We start from the raw sequence: 18,694 nt of genomic DNA, 5'->3' as shown, positions 1-18,694 counted from the left end.
TTTTCAGTCATGGTCAATGCTTTACCCAATTTTACCCAACAGATGAGCAGTTCTCTATTCTTTTCTGACTGCAGTTCCGCCTGCACAACTGTAAATTTCTAAATATTAAAATAAATAAATAAATCTATTTTCTTTCAGGGTTGTAACTTTATTGGCCATAATTTCAGTGAGTTTCACCTTCTTGTGGAAAGAGTTCCCCCATTAGACTAGGTCCTCTAGAGAATACCCTGTCCTGGTCTTTGTGCGCTGAAGGCTGCTCTTTGAACGCCACTGTCGTTATTTTGCTTCCCTCTTCCTTCCTGACGTTAGAATAACAGACGCCATCACTTTGTGATTATTTTTATCCAGATCACTCAAAAAAAAGAAGACATTTTATTTCAACACAGACACCATAATTTTATTGGAAATAATTGACAGAACTGCAAGAAGTTTTAACTCAGTGCTACACTATGTATATTTTGTTATTACAAAACTGCTCTCTGGTTGAAAGTCCTACAACTGCAGCAGCTTGAAAGCTGCTTAACAGAATGTCACAAATAGCATTTTTGTTTATCTTACATACTTTGTGCTAGCAAACCTCCCCACATGTGGCAAACCTATTAGTTCAAAAGAGGAAGTGGTAAACAGGCTGTACAAAACTAATCTTTCAGTATCTATGGCAGTCTTTTTTTTTTTGCTATTGGCAGCCTCCACTTTAAAGGGAGTGGCTTTTTCACTTCATTTCAGTTTATCCATAGGCTGACTTAGAGTTTTGCCATCATCCGCCTCCAATTCATCTACCTCTTCCTGTAATTCATCCTCCAGCTCATAGTCCAAGACTGATTCAGTGTTATCATCCCAGTCATCAGCTTCGTCCAGTAAGTATTTCTGTGGTATAATGTCATCATCAGGAGGATTCCTTGTTTTTTTCTTTTTCATTTTCTTTTGAATCTTAGAAAGCTGCTGCTCCTGCTCTTCTGTCCAGGCAATGCTTCCTGTATCTCTTGACACTTTCAGTCTTTTGTAGTCCATTATCTGCTTATTCAGCAGTTCATGATCAATACCAAAAAGATTAGACCGCATGGGTGAATCTGAAGATTGAGTTGCTGAAGACAACAGTTCACTGTGGAAAGGAAAACAAATGTGGGTTTTTTTCCCCGTGTATATTTTAAGGGGCAATGCTAACTGTGACAACTTGAGTAACACAGAAATAAACTGGAGTTTTCAGTTTGACTTTATTAATGCACTGTGTTCCGCGTTCTGCTCCCTATGTTAAGAAGGAAGAGATATCACCAGACTATGTGTCCAAGGACAAGCTGTGCATAAGCCTGCCAGCGTGTCAACAGATTTAATGGGAGGAAACCAATGAAGCAACTACATTCCAGATAAAACTGCTTGTTTCTGGGAAAAGCTGTGCATAGGTAACAGCGTGAGCACTGGACCTGGGAGCCCCAAGGAAGTTAGACTTCTCCCAGCTCTTCCAAGAAGTGAGAAGCAGCAGCCTGTGCCCAAAACACGTCAGACAGACGTACGAGTGGCTGTATATGGCACCTCAAGCTGGACTTAAGTATTTCCACAAGACACAAACAGAGGAAGAGGTTAGGTGCCCTGTGGGAAAGTCTGTCACAACAATGATTTCCCCCAAGAAGCTATCTCTGACTTGCACCTGATGACCGTCCTGTGAGACGTTAAGGCACAGAAGGCATTTCCACCAACAGACTGCAGCCCACAAGTGCGAGGCTGTTGGCTTTGAAAGCATCCAGTCCACAGAATCATTATTCCAATAGACTGTTCAGTCCTATCCCTCAATAGCCAAAAATCCCTCAGAGAAGAATGCTAAATTGACTTACTTTTTGTTAACTTAGGGAGATCCGTCAGTAAACTTGTAACTCGTGTATAACAAACCAAACTTATACCAGGAAAAAAAGTGGCCAAATAGAGGAGTACTGGTAAATGTAGAGCTTTTATCCTCATGAGAAAGTTACCAGCAAGAAACAAATATTACTGCCGCAAAGAGTTTTTTTTAATTTAATTATCACAAACACATTGAGTCTTGAATTCTTAGAAATCCTAAAAATATTTCCCTCATAAAAGTAAAGATATTAATACCAGAACAAGTATTGGGTCTGCACGTGACAAGTCTGATGACTATGTCACTCAGAGTACAGGCATCAAACACAGCTGACTTCTAAGATTGTGTTCTGGTATCACCTTATGGGTTAGTTGCCTCTGAAAGCGTATACACTATGCTGTTACAAGTGACAATTCAGTCATTCTCCACAGCTTAACAGAGGTCCACATATATAAAAAATAGACTTTCCATATTTGCAAACCTGTGGTCTGCAGCAAGGTACTTGTGCACAAGAACCAACAACAAAATAGCCTACGAAAATGTGTCTGCACTAAAATATGAAAGTAAACCAGAGCATATATACTAAGAAATATTATCCCTTAATTTTAATAAATGGGTGTAACTTTAGTAAAGAAAGCTTAAGCCACAAAATAAAATGTCATCCTCTACACTTAATTTCTGGGATGATTACATATTAGTTTGGTCCTAGGCTATTCTGTAGCCTCTTCTGTTGATAAAAGGGCCCAACTGATCTCTTTAAAAGTTGAGATGCCTTTTCGGTAAGGTCTTCCAAAAAGTCTCTCTCTTCTACTTCCTATTTCCTTGTAACGCCATTTGCTGAACTCTGAGATAACAACAACGTACACATCTAACTAAAATATACTTTCCGTCATGTCAAATAATACCCAATTTAAGTGCGCCAACAGAGATGGACACTTGTACAATTCCAATTCAAAAAACCCACCTAGACTCATTTTGAGATAATGTTTCCTCTTCTTCTTCCGGAGGTCCAAAATCAGCAATTGACAATAATTCCTCAATCTGTTAACATATGAAGACAATACATGTTAAAGGTCCCGTATTAAATTTACTTTGTTGACACCTACGCAAGAAACAGACAAGTACCTAATGGCAAATATTTTATTTTCTACATGTTTGGAATATTTAGCAAAACCATTTCAAAATAGCCTTTTCCTCCATTTACATGGAACTGCTTATACTTGTTGCCTGGGAAGTTTGTGTCAAATAGCGTACCTGATCCAGGGATTCCTACAAAGTTTTTTGCCTCATGTACATTCTGAACAGTTGGCTAGGGACTGTGTGACATATATAATTTTTGTTTTATTTGGTCTTATGTCTTGCAAATCCTTTTTCATAACATCCTTGCACTGAGTTTTTTTTCACTTCTTCCCCTTTTCTGCAAGTTTGTATTTCTATTACATGTAAATATTGAGTTCCCAACTCCCTTTTAACATGGCACCTAACCAGTAAATGCTACAGAACTAGTATATTCAGTGCTTATAGACTGTACCTAATTGTGAAAACTTTATCTCATTTGAAACTTTCATTCCTACTTTTCTTTACGTTACTTCCCTTCTAATTCAGCATATTCTAGGAGCTGAATTGGATGGTCCTTCCCTGTCTTCCAATACTTAAAAATTAGGTTCAGCTACGTTATTTCAAGCCCTGTTATTCAAATCTGTGGATTACATAAATCTGATGATCTGCAAAGTGTGAAAAGATGATCCACCTAAGTGCTTCCCAGTGCCATTCACTGACAGAAGCTATACAGGGAGGGTTTTTCTTGTCTTGTGCGGTTAACTTTCTTGGTGCCTAAGCACTGAACTTGAAGGTAAGGTAGTCCAGGGGTTTTCTTCTTCAAAAAGAGTAAGTGGTCATTTAACAAAGTTTGAGAAACAGTGATAAATGGAACAGGTTCCACAGTAACAGACCTGAAAGGCAGGACCTGCAGGAGTAGATATTTGTAGCTCCATCTAGGTATGTTAATAATAGTAACAGTAATGACAAAGTGCTTCCATAATCACTTGTTACTTGTTGTGCAGAATTCCTTGTGTCAATTAGGGGGAGCATAATAATGAATATAAACGGCTTCCAGAAGTGTTTAGTTCATTTCTATTCTTGTGCTTTTTGTTAATGCTAATGCAGGTGAAAAACATTTGCACTGTGGATCAGTATATTGGCATGAAACTCAGAATTTTTCTGACCACAGAAAGTTCAAGCAGTTCACTGCACTTCTAAAGAATCTGAAGTTTTTGTTATCCCTTCCAGCTCTGCTAATACACACTGCACAAACCTGTAAGTCACCAACAGTAATTGGTTGTAACAGTAACACATCTAAGAACAAGACACTTCAGGGCACAGAAATGCGAACGTGCTCTTTTCAACTAATGTTCTTCACATTCGCATCAACAGCATCAACAGCTTGAGGAGACGTTTTTCAGGAAATTCCACTCAGTGTCACCCTTCTCTTCTGAATATCTTACTATTGAAAAGATCTCACTTTGCAGTCCTAATGACAGCAAATTCCTAGAAAACATCATTATTCTAGCAATATTTCAACTAGTTAAAACTATCAACACCTTGACAAAAAATGTGAAATAGTAAAGATGATTTTAAAAATTTAAAAAAAAAAATAGTATGAGTGAGCTCACATCCTCTATGCAAAGATCTGCACTTCCCTAGAAACATTTTAACAATTCACAGATGGAAAAAGATTGGGGTAAAAAAAAAAATTAAAAATCACTGATTAGATTCAATGGAATTTAAAAAAAAACATAACATTTAAAATGTGGAAGACAGCTTCTCAGACCTCATTTCTATAATGTGTATACCAGGCAACAGACAACTGCCTACCCTATATTATTCCTTAAAAATCATAATTTCATTTTTTTAGGGTTTCTTTTTTGGCCTAATGATCTGGCCTACAAGCTGCTTTGAACACTTCGCTTCAGAAATTTTAACAGTAACATCAGAAAAAGTTCATGAGGCAATACCTACAAGAATTCTTTTACCTTGTATATAAGTATCAGTCCTACTCAAGATTCTTTGCTAAAAAGCTTTGGAAGGTGAAGAGGAAAGGGTATAGACAAAGACTGATTTTTAATGTAGATTGGTAGAGCAATTGAATGATCATTCTCTCCATGTTCCTAAGCATTATGTTATACTAAGTCACCATGTTTGCATATCATTATATTTGTACACTGAGTCAAAGATTACAAATACCTCTTTTACAGCTGCAGCTTCTTTGTCTTTTAAAAATACTATTGGAGGTACATTTCCTAGAATCTGCTGACTCGTCAGAAGATACCTGGCAAAAATACAGCATTCACCAGTATGAGTAACAATACAGCACCTCCAGTACAGATAAAATATATTAAATTAATTCCAGCAGTACTGCAAATCTAAAGATAATGGTTTGCAAAACTTACAGTCTGATGGGTATCCATTCAGGCTAGTGCTAAGCAATACATCACTGCAGAATCCCAACTCCAAACGTGTAACATACAAAAACTACTAGCTGCAGATCCCACTGAGTATTTGTCTCCTACATGCACAGGCTGGCGCAGGTCTTTCCCCACTTCATTTGGCTTCCTTATCCCCACTGTAGGGGTGAGAGCAGTGGGGGACAGAGACCTTACAGCAGGGCAAGGCAACTAGTCCTACATGCGAGCTGCAGGAAGGACTGACAGGGCTCCGCTCGTCTTCTTCCCAGCCAGCAACATTCCTTGTCAAAGAGTGGAAACTGTTGGGAGTAGAAGAGAGGACTGTGCTGGAGCAGGAATTACACAGCCTAGGGAAACGGGGGGAAAGGAGATGGCCCTACAAGTATGCTTCAATGCTGCCTTCCCCATGGGGTGAAGTCCTGATCTTCCAACACACTGGCTGGATAGCAGAGGGTAAGCCAAGGAAAGAGGGAGAGACAAAAATCTCTGCGATATCCTGAAAACTCACTAGACCCTCTGCCAAAAATGGGTAAAAGCATTACAATACACAGTAGCATCCCGACATTTATTTTTTGGTGTCAGTATCGCAAAGGATTTCTGTAACATCAGTCATCCCTTCTGGAGATCCAAATTGTCCATAGCGATCAGAACTGCTCAGTGAATCTGTAAGGAGAAACTTGTAATTGCCAGTCCTCTTGTGCAGCATCATATTCTGGCCTACTGTCGTGCACAGCATGTCCTGTCCACCACCACTAGTAAAATGAAGTGAAACTTCATCCAGACTCCTCTTTCTTTCTGCCCAGCCCAGTCCAATCCTAGGAAAGCACAGAAGCCAAATAAGGCAGCTGTGCTCCAGCAGGAGAATACACAGCTGGTCTGATGCAGCCATCCTTCCCTGGGAGGCTCATCACAGGAGATGCTCTGACTCCAAACATCTAAAAAACTAAAGCATCCTAACAGGTCAGATATAGATTGTTAGGAACACTTAAGAAATGGCACATGGAATGGTACATGGCTATGAATGTATGAAGTGGTCTGTTTATCCCATAGCAGTACCGTATACGCGGAGCACTCTTCTGCAGTACGCTTTCAACGTAACTTTCTTTCTCCGTAGTGGCAGCAGGATTCCAGTACACACGACAGGCTGAAAAGTTTGATGCCAGGGACACCTGCAAAAAGACAAACGTTTCTTTTAAATTGTAGATATACACACACTTCTTACACAACAAAGTCTCTAATTCATGAATAAGCATACAGTGATCCAAACTGGATATGTAAATTCTTAGGAGAACCTCTTCCATCTCTGCTCTTAAGAACTGTAATTACATGGTGCCTTTATAGAGGTAGAGTTTAACACCAAGTAAGATTTACAGTCAGTACCTGAAAGAACTTTTTTTTTTTAGGCAAATCACTCCCTAATCTCCCCTTCAACCGAGATTAAATGGAGGAGAAGTCTGTCAACAACTGCAACGTTACTGACAGTGCTACATTTAGTCAATGCAACGGTGCTACCACCACCAACAGTGCAGAATGACAATTTATGGCATGCTGTTTTGGAATACAGTTGAAAGTGTAAGTTTCCGCTGCAGAAGGACTTGTGACACTGCCCGGTTTGTTGTCACCCAGTGTTTGGTTTTGATATTGACAGAAAAGAGGACGCCCTCCATGCCACTGCAATGTAAGAGTCTCTCCAGTTCTAAAGCCTGCTGGCAGCCTCCAGTGCCTGAACCCCTAGCTCACTAACAAGCTACGATTCATAGCTGTCATGCATGCAATTGAAAACGCATGGTGTGCAGGGGCCAAAACACACAGGAGAGAGACTGACAATCTTCCTGAAGAATAAACTTCTGGAACACAAATTGGATTCTGAAAGATTTCTGTAACTGTCATTCATTGCATCCAGCAGCCTCTTATAGAACAGGTTCTCACTATGAGAGCACACTCGGCAAACTTCTAATAACCGATCTGGCTCAACCGAAGGAAGGAGCAGAGGGAGGAGAAAGCATAAACTACCCATTGGAAGGCACAGTTCAGAGATCCCCTAGTCCAGAAACCAACTCTTCAAACAAATAGGTGTCTACATACACCAGCAGGAAAAGACAACTCCATCAGAGTATTCCCAGGAGTGAAAACTGCATCACAGTCTGCTGTTGACAGTGCTACTCTTTCCTAGGGCAGAATGGACTGTCCCCAACAACCAAAGCAGATACTGATTTTTTCCACCCCTAACTAACTCCTCCCTCAGGAAACCCACCACTCTATAAAAAAGCCCACCGTGATCATTAAACGGCTGTTTCTACTGCAGGATCAACCCTCCCCATCTCCCACACTGAGTCAGATGTAAGCACATAACAACCCTATCTAACACAAGCCATTTCTTCATCATCACATGAATAATATCATTGAGCGGATAAAAGTTTGATGTATCAGTCCTGAAGCAAGATTCTTATCTGTATTACTATTATGTAATTTTAACTTCTGATACCGAAAAAAACAAATTCTGATGGATTTCAGAAAGCCTGCTAGAAGATTTCTTTTGATAACGGAAGTAATGGTATCAGACCAGAATCGGCTCAAGAGTAAATCAGGACCGAGTCTCAGCCACGTCCCAGTGCAGCACAAACACTAAGCACTACGCAGTTATAGTAAAAGCTGTACTACATTTGGAAGAAGGCTGTTTCTTTCCCTCTCTCACGTTATAAGTTGTTTCATTTACAGCAATGCCTCCTGAAAGTGCTGTGGCTTGCCTACACCAGCCAGTATTTTTATGTGCAGACATGCCATCTGAGTTAGACGAGCAATCCTCAAAGCCTGAGAGAGACAAAAATACTATATGAAGGCTACTGCACATTTAGAGCCAATTCATCTTGCCCATGTAATTTTAATCACTTGCTTAAAGACAGAATGAATTCAGCTGGCAAAAACGTCTGTTTGAACCATAAATGCCAAACCCCTTGTCCCAGATGCAGCTATGAGGTGCAAGTATTTTTCCATGCTTCTAACTAACAAAACTAAGTCCATCAAGCTTTTAAGCCAAACATGGGTATCATTTAATCTTGGCAAAACAGCAAATGTAGAAGAAAAAACTACAGACAACAAACAAGAATGTGGAGACTGACTTAGTTCCTGAACCAGAACTTTAACATCCCTTTCAAACCCGTGAACTATGACAACACTAGCTACAGTTAGGTACAAATTCCGATTCTTTCTGGAACCTTGCTTGCCAATGTCATTTTCTTCGGCTTGCCTTTTTTTTTCGAACTAAGCTCATGCCCCACTTAGGTCTTCTACTTGTGTAATGACGCCGGTGAGGGACACAAGGAGGTATCAACTCTCACACAGCTGCACGAAGAAAAGACTCTTGGAAAGATACACTTACATTGGTAAAACCAGGCTCCTTCTGAAAGGGCAAGGCAAATAATACATGTCTGAGTAACAGAAAAAAAGTCATACCAGGAGAATCACCATTTAGTTGGCCTAAGTTGCATTTGCATCATAGTGGCAAAGGTCTACTAAGCCAGGTACAACAGTGGCAAAGTTCTCCTAGCGCGCAAGGTGAATCCAGACCTTGCTGTGCCCTGCCACATCAGAAGCAATGCAGTAAAACTCCTCCTGCACACACACATCACAACACCCAGGGGAGCTCCTCTGGCACGCCATGCTGACCTCAAGGTGTAGTCAAAGCGGCTCAACACGAGCTGTAGCTTTGGCACTTGCCTTGCAGATTTCCAGCTTGAGATCATAAAGTTCTTGATTAACTTCAGAGGTAGCCATCATCTCTGTCACAGCTTTATGAATGAGACTATTCAAGACTCTGCAGCGTATGTTATCTTCTTTCCTAGTTTTTGTCTGGTCATCTTTCATTACAGAGGCCAACTTGGTTTGTTTATACATCTTTAAAAAAAAAAAAAACAACACATTAATCAGTAGTTACAAACTTGTATTAGGCAATTATATACAGTCTTGTGCACTCTACTAAGTACACTCTCAGAATGCCATTATTGCAGCTGCGATGGCTTTATATAGGTCTTATGTATCAGGTGTTTCCATAAAGAGTATTTCTGTTCACTAAATCTTTGACCTTCATGTATTACAGTCAAGGTTTCTTAGTTTCTTCATTATTTTGTACCAAGCTATATAGCTCAATAAATCTGTTTTCTAAAACATGGCACGTATTAACTGAAAAGCATTGCTTGTTTGAAAAACAAACAGGAAAACTTGTTTTCTGTAAAACTGAGCTGGTATCCAGAAGTTTTAACCTGGATCAGTTCTCTGCTGTGGCTTCAAGAGCGTGCAAGAGAGTGTTGGTGTTGCTGCTGGCGCAGGCGAAAGATCAGCACAGAAGAGGGAAACGGCCACGGGGAGCCGAAGGGCTTCTCTCCACAGCAATCCTGGCGTGTCGTAGTGAAACTGGAGCCCTAGTGTTCATTCACAAAATAGAAAACGCTTTTCCCAAAATTGGGACACAACGGCAGAAGCCCAGGCTTGCTCCTCACGGCGCGGATAAACGCAACGCCTTAAAAGCTTCCACTTACCATTTTAGATCCCAGGGTCGGGCTCTCGTACCAAAACTTCTTTCTTTTGGGAAGAGAAAAGGAAATCAGCTTTACCTTTCAGCAGCTCAGAGAAACAACGGGCTTCCCCGTGCCAGGAGAAGGCCGCCCGCCCGAAGGCACTCGACGACACCCGTGTGTCACACCCCCCCCACGCCGTTCTCCCCACCCGCGGCTGCATGGCGGGCCGGGCCGGGTGGAAGAACAACCCCACGCTTTCCTCAGAGATCGCTGTAACGTGGCCCAAGACAGAAGCACCGTCAGCGCAGCCCCACGGGGCACCGGGGTTGCTGCTCCAAGGCCGCCCCGGGGCGGGTGGCTCTCCCCGACGCTACCGGCAGCACGGGAGCTCCCCGAGACCCGCCAAATCCTCTCACACAAACCCAATCCTCTCACACAAACCACCCCCGGCCCTCCCTCCCTCCCTCCGCCCCGCACCTACTTCTTTTTGCGGAGCATTTTCCTCAGCAGGTTCCTGGAACCGCTCAGGGCGGCGGAGCTGCGCAACGCCCGCCACCACCGCGGCACCGCCGCCGCCGCCCGCCCGCTCCACATACCGGCCGCAGCCGCCCGGCCCGGCCCGGCCCGGAGCTCGCCGGCAGCGGCGGCGGTGCGGGCTCCCCCTCGCGGAGCGGCGGCCTCCGGCGGGAGGCCCCGGGGAGGGAAGGCGGGAAGAGGCTGAGGTGCCTTCGGGCACAGGCGAGCGGCGGGGCGCCGAGCTGAGGGAAACCTCACCCCCTCCCTCAGCGCCAGAGCCGAGCCCCGGGCGGGCACAGCCGTGCCGGGGCTCCGCTCGTGTGGGGGTACGGGAGTCGGCCGGGAAGCGAAGACAAACCTGGGGGCTGCCGCAGGAAAAAAAAGGCCGTGGACAACGTGCGTGTCCCCTCCGCCAAGACGGGGCTGCCGGAGCCTCGGGAAGGCTGCCGTGCTTCGGTGGAACCGGGGGACGACTTCGGCCCCCGTCGACCCGGAGCGAGGTCGATGGGCCGTTTTAAGAGGGTGCGAGCAAAATAAATGACACCGGTGCGAGGCTCTGGGCCCTCCGGCGTTTCTCACTGGAGTTCACGGGAGAATAACGGCAGTTCTCCACACAAAATCGCTTTGGGTTAATTAAACGAGTCGGAGGCACGCGTTATCGATTTTATCTGTTTAACACACGCGGGGGATAGTTACACGAAGAGCGATCAAATTAGTGTTTCCTCACACCAGGGTAAACACTAATGGCATTAACACTAAACGCAGGCCGCTTTACAGTAATACTTCGTTAGGGATAGGAAGACCCGCAAGACCGGCTTGTATGCTCTCCGTCATGTTTTCCATCATAAGGCGGCGTGTCTTTTTGGTGGCACTTCCAATGTGAGGAGTTATTATGACATTCTTCAGCTTTAACAAAGGGTGATCCCTGGGAACGGAAAAGAAATGCTGAGCTATCCACTCACAGAGCATTCACCTGTTATCTCGTCACCTGAAGGGAGCCAGGGAAATATCTAAAATAATAATGAAAAATAAAAACTAACTGCTAAAATAATAATTAAAAATAAAAACTAACTGCATGACCCAAGCCTACTCAGAGGAGTTCAGACTGCTGCCTAGCTTGCGGTTTTTTTGTGCAACAAATCCTCCAAATGAGTCACTGTGAATTTTGTTTGGCTAGGACGGAAGGATTGGGGACATCGTTTCAGTAGGGCTAGTGCACACACATCGTGTACTCCTACTAACAAAGTATTATCCGACTTCTCACGTGCTCACAAACTTGTACTTAGTTTGAACCGCACACTTACGCTCATTTATATTTAACTGAAATACATGTCCTACCTTGGCAAAGGTTCAGGATATGTCACATCCAGAGCAGCTGCCTTAATAACTTTGTTTTGAAGGGCTTCCACCAAAGCATCCTGATCCACAACCAGACCTGGGTTACAGTAAGAAGGATACTCTTATTTTCATATTCCACACTGTTCTCTCACCATCCTTTTGGGCATGGCGGTCAGGCAAACGGCCTGGCTGGCGACGTTCACAAAGCAGCAGCGCCAGCAGAGATCCCGTGGTGAAGTGGGAGGAAGAACCTTGGGTACGTGCATCAGAGTTGGACAGTCAGGAATTTTAGAAGGCAGTACGTAGCACCGTAAAACAAAGTACGGTGCCAGACTTCAGAGCGGGCTGTGCCACCCTGATGCATGTTAGCAGCAAGACTGCACTAAATAAGTAAAAAGCTTCAGTAGGAGGTTATGCAAATATACACGGGCTTCTAACCCTCCACGCTCACTAACATTGTAGAGACCTACTTGCTCATAATTACGGAAATGCTTAAATGTTTGGCCGAGATATGACCACAGACACCTAAATAATCTAGTAATCAGAGAATTTATCGAAAATTTCAGAGTGACAGGCTCTATATTAGGGTTGGGTGTTCCCAGGACTTTTTATGCCAGCAAACCGTAACGCAGTTTTGTTTATTCTGCACCCTACCTCTGCTGGTATTAATGAGAGTAGCTGTGGGTTTCATCAGCTCCAGCTCCCTCTTCCCAATCAGTTTGTGTGTCTGTGGAGTCAGGTTCACAGACAGCAACACAAAATCGGACTGCTGGAGCAAATCATCTATCTTCTTACAGTAAATAGCTCCAACGGCACTTTCTTCTTCCTTGTTTCTGAGGGGAAAAACCCAAAATTCAACTCCAGTAGTAAGCAACAAGAAAAAGTTCAAATCACCATTAGAGAAAAGGTTTCTTAAGAGTTTTCTTCACTCCGTAGTGCAAAGCAGTTAGCCAGTTATCTGACAGAAAGGCAGTAAAGAAAAATGTTAAGCTGTTTCCCACAATACCGAGTGCACTATACACAAATGTGCAGTATTATACCTGTGGGGATGGAAAGTAAGAAATTAGTATCATGTAAATGCACTGAATAAACAATAAAACAAATGCATTTGTGTCACAGCTCCTGGTTGTAACGGGGCTTCTTTTCCAACCCAAAAGCGAGACTGATGTTTGACATGAATTCCCTTCCCTGTGAAAAGTAACTTGTCTGAAAATTACTGAGGAAACCCACACAAGACAGGGCAGGGGTTAAACCTGCAGAAATCTGAGTCAGCAGCAGTCTGCTTGCTCTGTGCATCAGTGCTGGTTCACTGAAACCCCACGCTGCAGGACCTGCCGGTGCATTCGATCCCTACCTTCGTACTGCCCGGCTCCCATCAGATCCCCACAAAAGAAGAGGATGGGATGGGCCTGGCGGGAGTCACGGCGTATGTGAAGGGCACAGACACCTCATCTAGAAGACAGCAAACGGGCTGGCAAGCCCGGCTTTTCATTGTCAGCTGGCTCTGAAAGGGCGAGATGTCTCTGCCTGCGTCCCTGCCTCCCCTAAGTCACGGAGTTATGTCCTCCCAGGCTATTTCTCCTTTCCCCAGTCTATTGCAACGTCACCAACATGACAGGAAGGCCCAGGGAGCCCTGGACTCACGGGGAGGCCAGCGAGATGTGTCTCTCCCATTCCGTCCTGACTTTGTTTCTCTATAAATCGGGAAATGAATGACCACCTTGAAGCAAGTGTATGTACTTTGCCACTCAAAATAAAGAGCCACTAATAAGGCAGCGACTTATTGTCACGGCCCCGAGGGCACCACCAGCCCTGGCTGTCCCACTCCGGCACCCTGGCGCTTCCCCAAATCCCAGGACCCCACGGCAGCTCCCGGGGGGCCGTCAGCCCCTACCCCAGCGATGCCGCAGCAGGGCCGGTCTCAGCTCCCCTCAGCCCCCGTCTGGCCTCCGCCCTGCCTTATCACCATGAAATCGCCTGATGATTTGGACTTTCGGGTGAACGTGGCCTCGCGGCTTCCTGGCACGATATTTAATAACAATAGTGCAGAGAGCACAGCGTCCTATCCTAACACGGAGAGAACAGATCAGTTTGACAGCGAAAGTTACAAATAACGTTTAAAAGCAGTGGCAAAATAGACTTGCCATGGAGCTGCGAACAGCTTTACCTCCGATTCCGGTTGTGGTACAAAATCTTCATTTCAAAGGCTTTGGCTCTCTCGGCCACTTTGTAGCCGATGGTGCCCATTCCCACGATCCCCAGGGTGGCTCCAGAAACCTCAGCCCCCAGCCAGTCAGCGGGGAAATACTCTGTGTCGGGGGAGACCGCAATCTGATAACCTTGGAGGAGGGAAAAGAAGGAAATACGTCACGTAAAGGATGTCCTGCCATCTGGTTACTTTTTTCCCCACTTTTTATCATAAGACAAGGCAGAAGCACAGGAGCAGTAACATCACGTTACTGTGTTTCTGGACAATAATGCTGCACTGTCAACATGACATCTGACATTGATTTCTTGCTTAGGATAGGAACGTATCCAGCCCCTCTTAGGCAGACAAAGAAGGTAAGGCCACAGTAGCAACCTCCCTTCGATGTACATCACACACCTGCCCATCACCTTTCTCTGCCCACAGTACTGATTATTGTGCCACTGAAACGCATCTCAGCAAGACAGCTTCTTACTTACGGTGGTTCATCAGCAGGGCTCATGAAACTGGCAGCGCCATGGATGTCACCTACATTGTAAATACTGAACGGTGCAACTGATGAATCAGTTGTAATATCATCAAGACTTTCAGCAAAGCCAATACAGATTCCCAGCTGTCTTGCCAATATACCAAAGTTGACAGGGAAAAGAAAGACAGAGCACAGTGGACAGATTTCTGGAGGGCTTGCTCGTAATGACTCAGATACATGTCAGCTCGGCAAGGACAGGTTTCAAGCCTCCTTGAAAATACCTTCTTTTAATCCCCTTTTATTAAAAGTTGCAAAGCAAGACTGCAGTGAACAAGTGTAATGAGTAAGTGGGTGTGGGCTGAGGGAGAAGAGGCCTGAATTTAGGGCTGTCTGAAGAAGGAACACATCTACCTTGCTGATACGCCTGTTTGCAAACAGTACGCGTTGCATGCAAGTTACTGTCAACATGACAGATTTGTCCTAACTTTTTCCTCATCCCTGTATTTTCCTGTTTTTCTACTTTTAAGCTTACCTTTGCATCAGCACACACTTTCTAACTGCATGTTTTGAAAAGTGGCCTTTTCTATAGAAAGACTAAAACCGTTTCAGTTATTACCTTCCACAAGTCTCCTGGAAGATGCCAGCATCAAAGCCATCCCCAAGTCTGCAGTGTCAGTGGAAACAACAAACGGAGTGTTGGACACTTTCACACCATAGCTGGAGAGAAGTTTCAGGTCCAAGTGATCTATTCCCACTCCGGAGCTTGCAACTATCTTCAAGTTAGGCAAGCTCTGGAGCAGCTCTTCGTTAATAACCGGTCTGTGATACCACATATAAATAGCTCTGATCTTTTTGCTGAGAAATTTCTTGTTTTCAAGATATTCTGTCATGGTGATGAGATGAAAATGTTTCTCCAGAAATTCAACATGGTCTTCATATACTCCATGCTTCCCTCCTATACGGTCAATTAGCACATAAGGCAGGTCCTGACCCTCCATGCCCTCTACAAAAGCAATGAGAAACCAAAAGGGTATGTCCTCAAGTGACTCATTATACCTTTTTTAAAAAACAGGAATTGATTGGCTCCATTACATGCTGTTTTCCCACTTGATGACAGAGTTGGCTAAAGATAGTCACTCCCACATGCAGAACCTGTCTTGTGTTTTCCTGTGTTACTCAGAATTTAAATTTCCATATATTCTTGTCAATAGGACAAGAAAAACTTGTTTCTGGCACACCAGCTATGCTAACTCTTAAACAAAAGAGCTACCAGGCGTTACTCCTGTTCAATATTCAAAGGCCAAAGTCTTGATAGTTTAAGAATGAGACCATGTGAGTGGAAGGGTGTCTTTTAGCCCCCAAGTTCTGCCTTTGATTGCCACCTATGCAACCATATTAAGTAATTAGTAATTAATGAGCTTATCTTGGGAAAAAATCTTGTTTAATGTAACAGAGCTATAATTTCACAACTATGAACTTTGGAGTTAAATCAATTTACTTCCTGAACACAAGTTTACCTTTTTTTTCCTCCGCCTCTTCCAGCGTCCCGACAACTCTTCACCCTGCCGACTCTGGGACGAACCAAGCCTGTTACCCCAGGCTCAAGCCAGGAGACCCGCACGCTGCCCCTCAGCCGCTCGGGAATCACAGCCCTCGTGTCAGAGGCACACACACAAAAAAAAAACCCCACAAAATCTGTACCGCGCTCAGCAGCACAGATGGGATCCCCAGCTCCAGGGCTGCTGGAATGAGGCTCCACTGCTCTCGCACCACCTGCTCCACAGGACCGGAGTCCGTCCGTCCTCCCCGCCCAAAGCTGTCTGCTTTTCCAGCCCTTTCTGAAGGCGTTTGCAGTTCTTTGCAGGTGGGACTTAGGGATGGGAGGGAGCTGGGCTGGCCGTGAAGGAGGGCAGGGAACGGGAGAGATCCCCTCCTGCTCCGGCTCTGGCTCCCACTCCCGCTCCCAGCCAGGGGCGCGGAGACCCTTGGAGCCCTAGCCCCCTCAGGGGAGCTGGGAGAGAGCGATGGGTGTTCACAAATAGTTGTGGGTTTTTTAAAATGTACCGTGTTTCTGAGCTGGTAGTAATTTGAAAATAATTGGGATTTTGCATTAATGTCAAGCACACTGTTTTTTTCCATCCTGTCTTTGAATACCAGCTACAGTCTGGTCTCTCTGTCGGTCATTGCACTATTTGCACGTACATTAACATGGCATGAAGCATTGTCTCTGACCCTCTGACCGGCAGGCACCAGTGACAGATCTCATTGCACGCACCAGGTGTCTTTTCCAACCTAAAGGATTCTAAGAATACCCTCAAAACCTCTCTTCGAGAGCTAAGCCACTGGGGCAGGCTCAGGTGCTCACTCCCTGCGGCTGTTAGCCCGGCTACAGGCATTCCTGGGCCTATCCCAGCTGAGAAACGTGTGAAAATTTTCCTGACGAGGTTACTTGGGACTGTGAATCCCGGGTGATGGAGGGCGCAGAGTACAGCTTCAGTACTCTGCTCGCTCAAGCTGTGCTGGAGCCGTCCCCTTTGCCGGGCAAGTGGCCAGCAGAACGCTGGAGAGGGTGCCTGGCTGCTGCGGCGAGAACAGCTCGAGAGCCGGGGAACACCGCTGCTGCGGGCACCGGGAATCTCTCTCCTTCCACGCTACGGAATAACCAGCTATTGGGCACTGCTGGGTCTCGCCTGACTACCGTAGTGCCTTGCAAAAGAATGGGTTACAAAATCGTGTTGTCTTCAATTCTACCAAACGCATTTTGCTATGCTGAACACTTAAGGCAGTCAAATTTAACACCGAATCCTCTATAAAATGACTAATGAAAAGGTAAAGTATAATAAAATGTTGTAATGATTACACGAAACTGTAAATAGTTCTTGTTATCCTGGTGATGATTTCTGAGTATCATTTGCTTACATGGATTTCAAGTTCAGACAGTTAAACTTTAAAGCAAAAATTCATTAACTAGCAAGATGGAGTTACCGCATACTAGCTGGATTCTTAGTTAAGTCTACTTGAATTTTCTTCTTTCAAAAGAAAGCAACAAACCCTAAAATGCTTACACATTCCCTGTTTCACATCAACTGCTTCCAAGTTTGCTGATAAGACATAATGGGTGACCTTTTAACTTACTGCTTACATTACAATACCTGAGATCAAAGGACCATTGTAAAGCCCCTCTCAAAGACACAAGTCATTCTGCCTCGCTATGAAATGAGGAGGGAGGTCTACCACGTTTTAGTAGTGAAGGTAAAAAAAAAACTTTGGAAGGAAAATACGGTAGTTTTTCCCTTTGCATATCAAATCAACAAATTCGAATGAACAAAATGAAGGAGCAATTAGTCAGAGGAGTCAAAAAAATAATAGTCAAAGGAATGTCACTCTTTTTCAAGCAAAAATCCAGGACATACATATCAAATGTCAAGAAAATGGGTGTGTTATGTGGTTAGATGTGGAGAGAATCAGGCGGCTTCAAAGTTTTTTTGTGTAACTTGAACATCTAATTTTCAAGTTATCGTTCAGGAGCTGATATAGATCTCTATAGGAGATATATCTGTATAGCAACATATGTGCAGAAGAGGTCAGGAAACCATTTATATTTTGAGTGATTGAAGAGCTGTTCGAATTACTAGGACACAGAATGTCACAGAGTAAGAGTGTGGGCAGCAACCGAACAACAGTTACCATGAACTAAGTCTGATTAAGGTAAAACAAGATCAGAGTGTTGCACCAGCGCACTATCATGTTCTAAGTAGATTTAATTTGCAGAGTACCTTTTAGACCTCCATGTAGTGTGTTAAGCTGAATTACATAGTGTTGCAGTGTGCTTTTGGTTTTCTATGATAGAAAGGGATCTATTATGCCAGCATTGTGACAAAGTTCCCTGAAATTACTAATGTCTGTGGGTATGAGGAGGGAGGTGTTGCACAGCCTGTGGACTTCATTCCCATTATTAAATATTGCCATTGGTGTCCATATAATGCTGCAGGGCAAGCTGATGCCTGCAGTGTTAATAAGGTGCTTGCATAATAATTGTTTCTTAGGATTAGACCTTTGAAGTGTTGCGTTTGCCTAAAAGACTTTTGTATAATGTAATGTAATACATTTCCCAGCTGGGATGTATAGACTAGCTTAAACTTGAAACTGGATAAGGACATACATTTCCCATGTCTACATTATGTGTTATAAAGCAATATCATACATGACCAGGATTCATAGGACAAAAAAAGCAGAGGCAGGAAATCTGTATTCGCAAGTTTGTTGTTTCAGGCAAGGCCAACCCAAGCGATGCATTTGTTTTCACTGACCCTAAACCACCATAAAGTGTTATCACTAACCGTCTGCTTGCCATAG

The 18,694-nt window shown here is 44.0% G+C and overlaps 2 protein-coding genes across 3 annotated transcripts; both read right to left on the bottom strand.

Moving 5' to 3' along the window:
• Nucleotides 1–370: 370 nt before the first annotated feature.
• RBFA (ribosome binding factor A) lies at nt 371–10,450 on the bottom strand. The gene is made up of 7 exons (XM_030042078.2): nt 10,291–10,450; nt 9,831–9,873; nt 9,013–9,189; nt 6,352–6,464; nt 5,075–5,159; nt 2,796–2,872; nt 371–1,102 (listed from the first exon to the last, which is right to left on the bottom strand). The coding sequence occupies exons 1-7, from the start codon at nt 10,401–10,403 to the stop codon at nt 718–720; spliced, it is 993 nt and encodes a 330-aa protein (XP_029897938.1). The 5' UTR covers nt 10,404–10,450; the 3' UTR covers nt 371–717.
• Nucleotides 10,451–10,897: 447 nt separating this feature from the next.
• Nucleotides 10,898–16,188, bottom strand: LOC115353025 (probable 2-ketogluconate reductase). 2 transcript variants are annotated; one of them, XM_030041951.2, is made up of 6 exons: nt 15,856–16,101; nt 14,955–15,341; nt 13,831–14,002; nt 12,318–12,496; nt 11,664–11,760; nt 10,898–11,250 (listed from the first exon to the last, which is right to left on the bottom strand). In XM_030041951.2, the coding sequence occupies exons 2-6, from the start codon at nt 15,334–15,336 to the stop codon at nt 11,097–11,099; spliced, it is 984 nt and encodes a 327-aa protein (XP_029897811.1). In that variant the 5' UTR covers nt 15,337–15,341; nt 15,856–16,101; the 3' UTR covers nt 10,898–11,096. The 2 variants fall into 2 exon arrangements, with proteins under 2 accessions (XP_029897811.1, XP_040974285.1); XM_041118351.1 differs by having other exon boundaries at nt 10,899–11,250; nt 16,040–16,188.
• Between the last annotated feature and the right edge of the window lie 2,506 nt (nt 16,189–18,694).

Source organism: Aquila chrysaetos, chromosome 18, assembly GCF_900496995.4.
Source record: "Aquila chrysaetos chrysaetos chromosome 18, bAquChr1.4, whole genome shotgun sequence".
Classification (NCBI taxonomy): domain Eukaryota; kingdom Metazoa; phylum Chordata; class Aves; order Accipitriformes; family Accipitridae; genus Aquila; species Aquila chrysaetos.
This window is presented reverse-complemented; position numbering and strand designations above follow the sequence as displayed.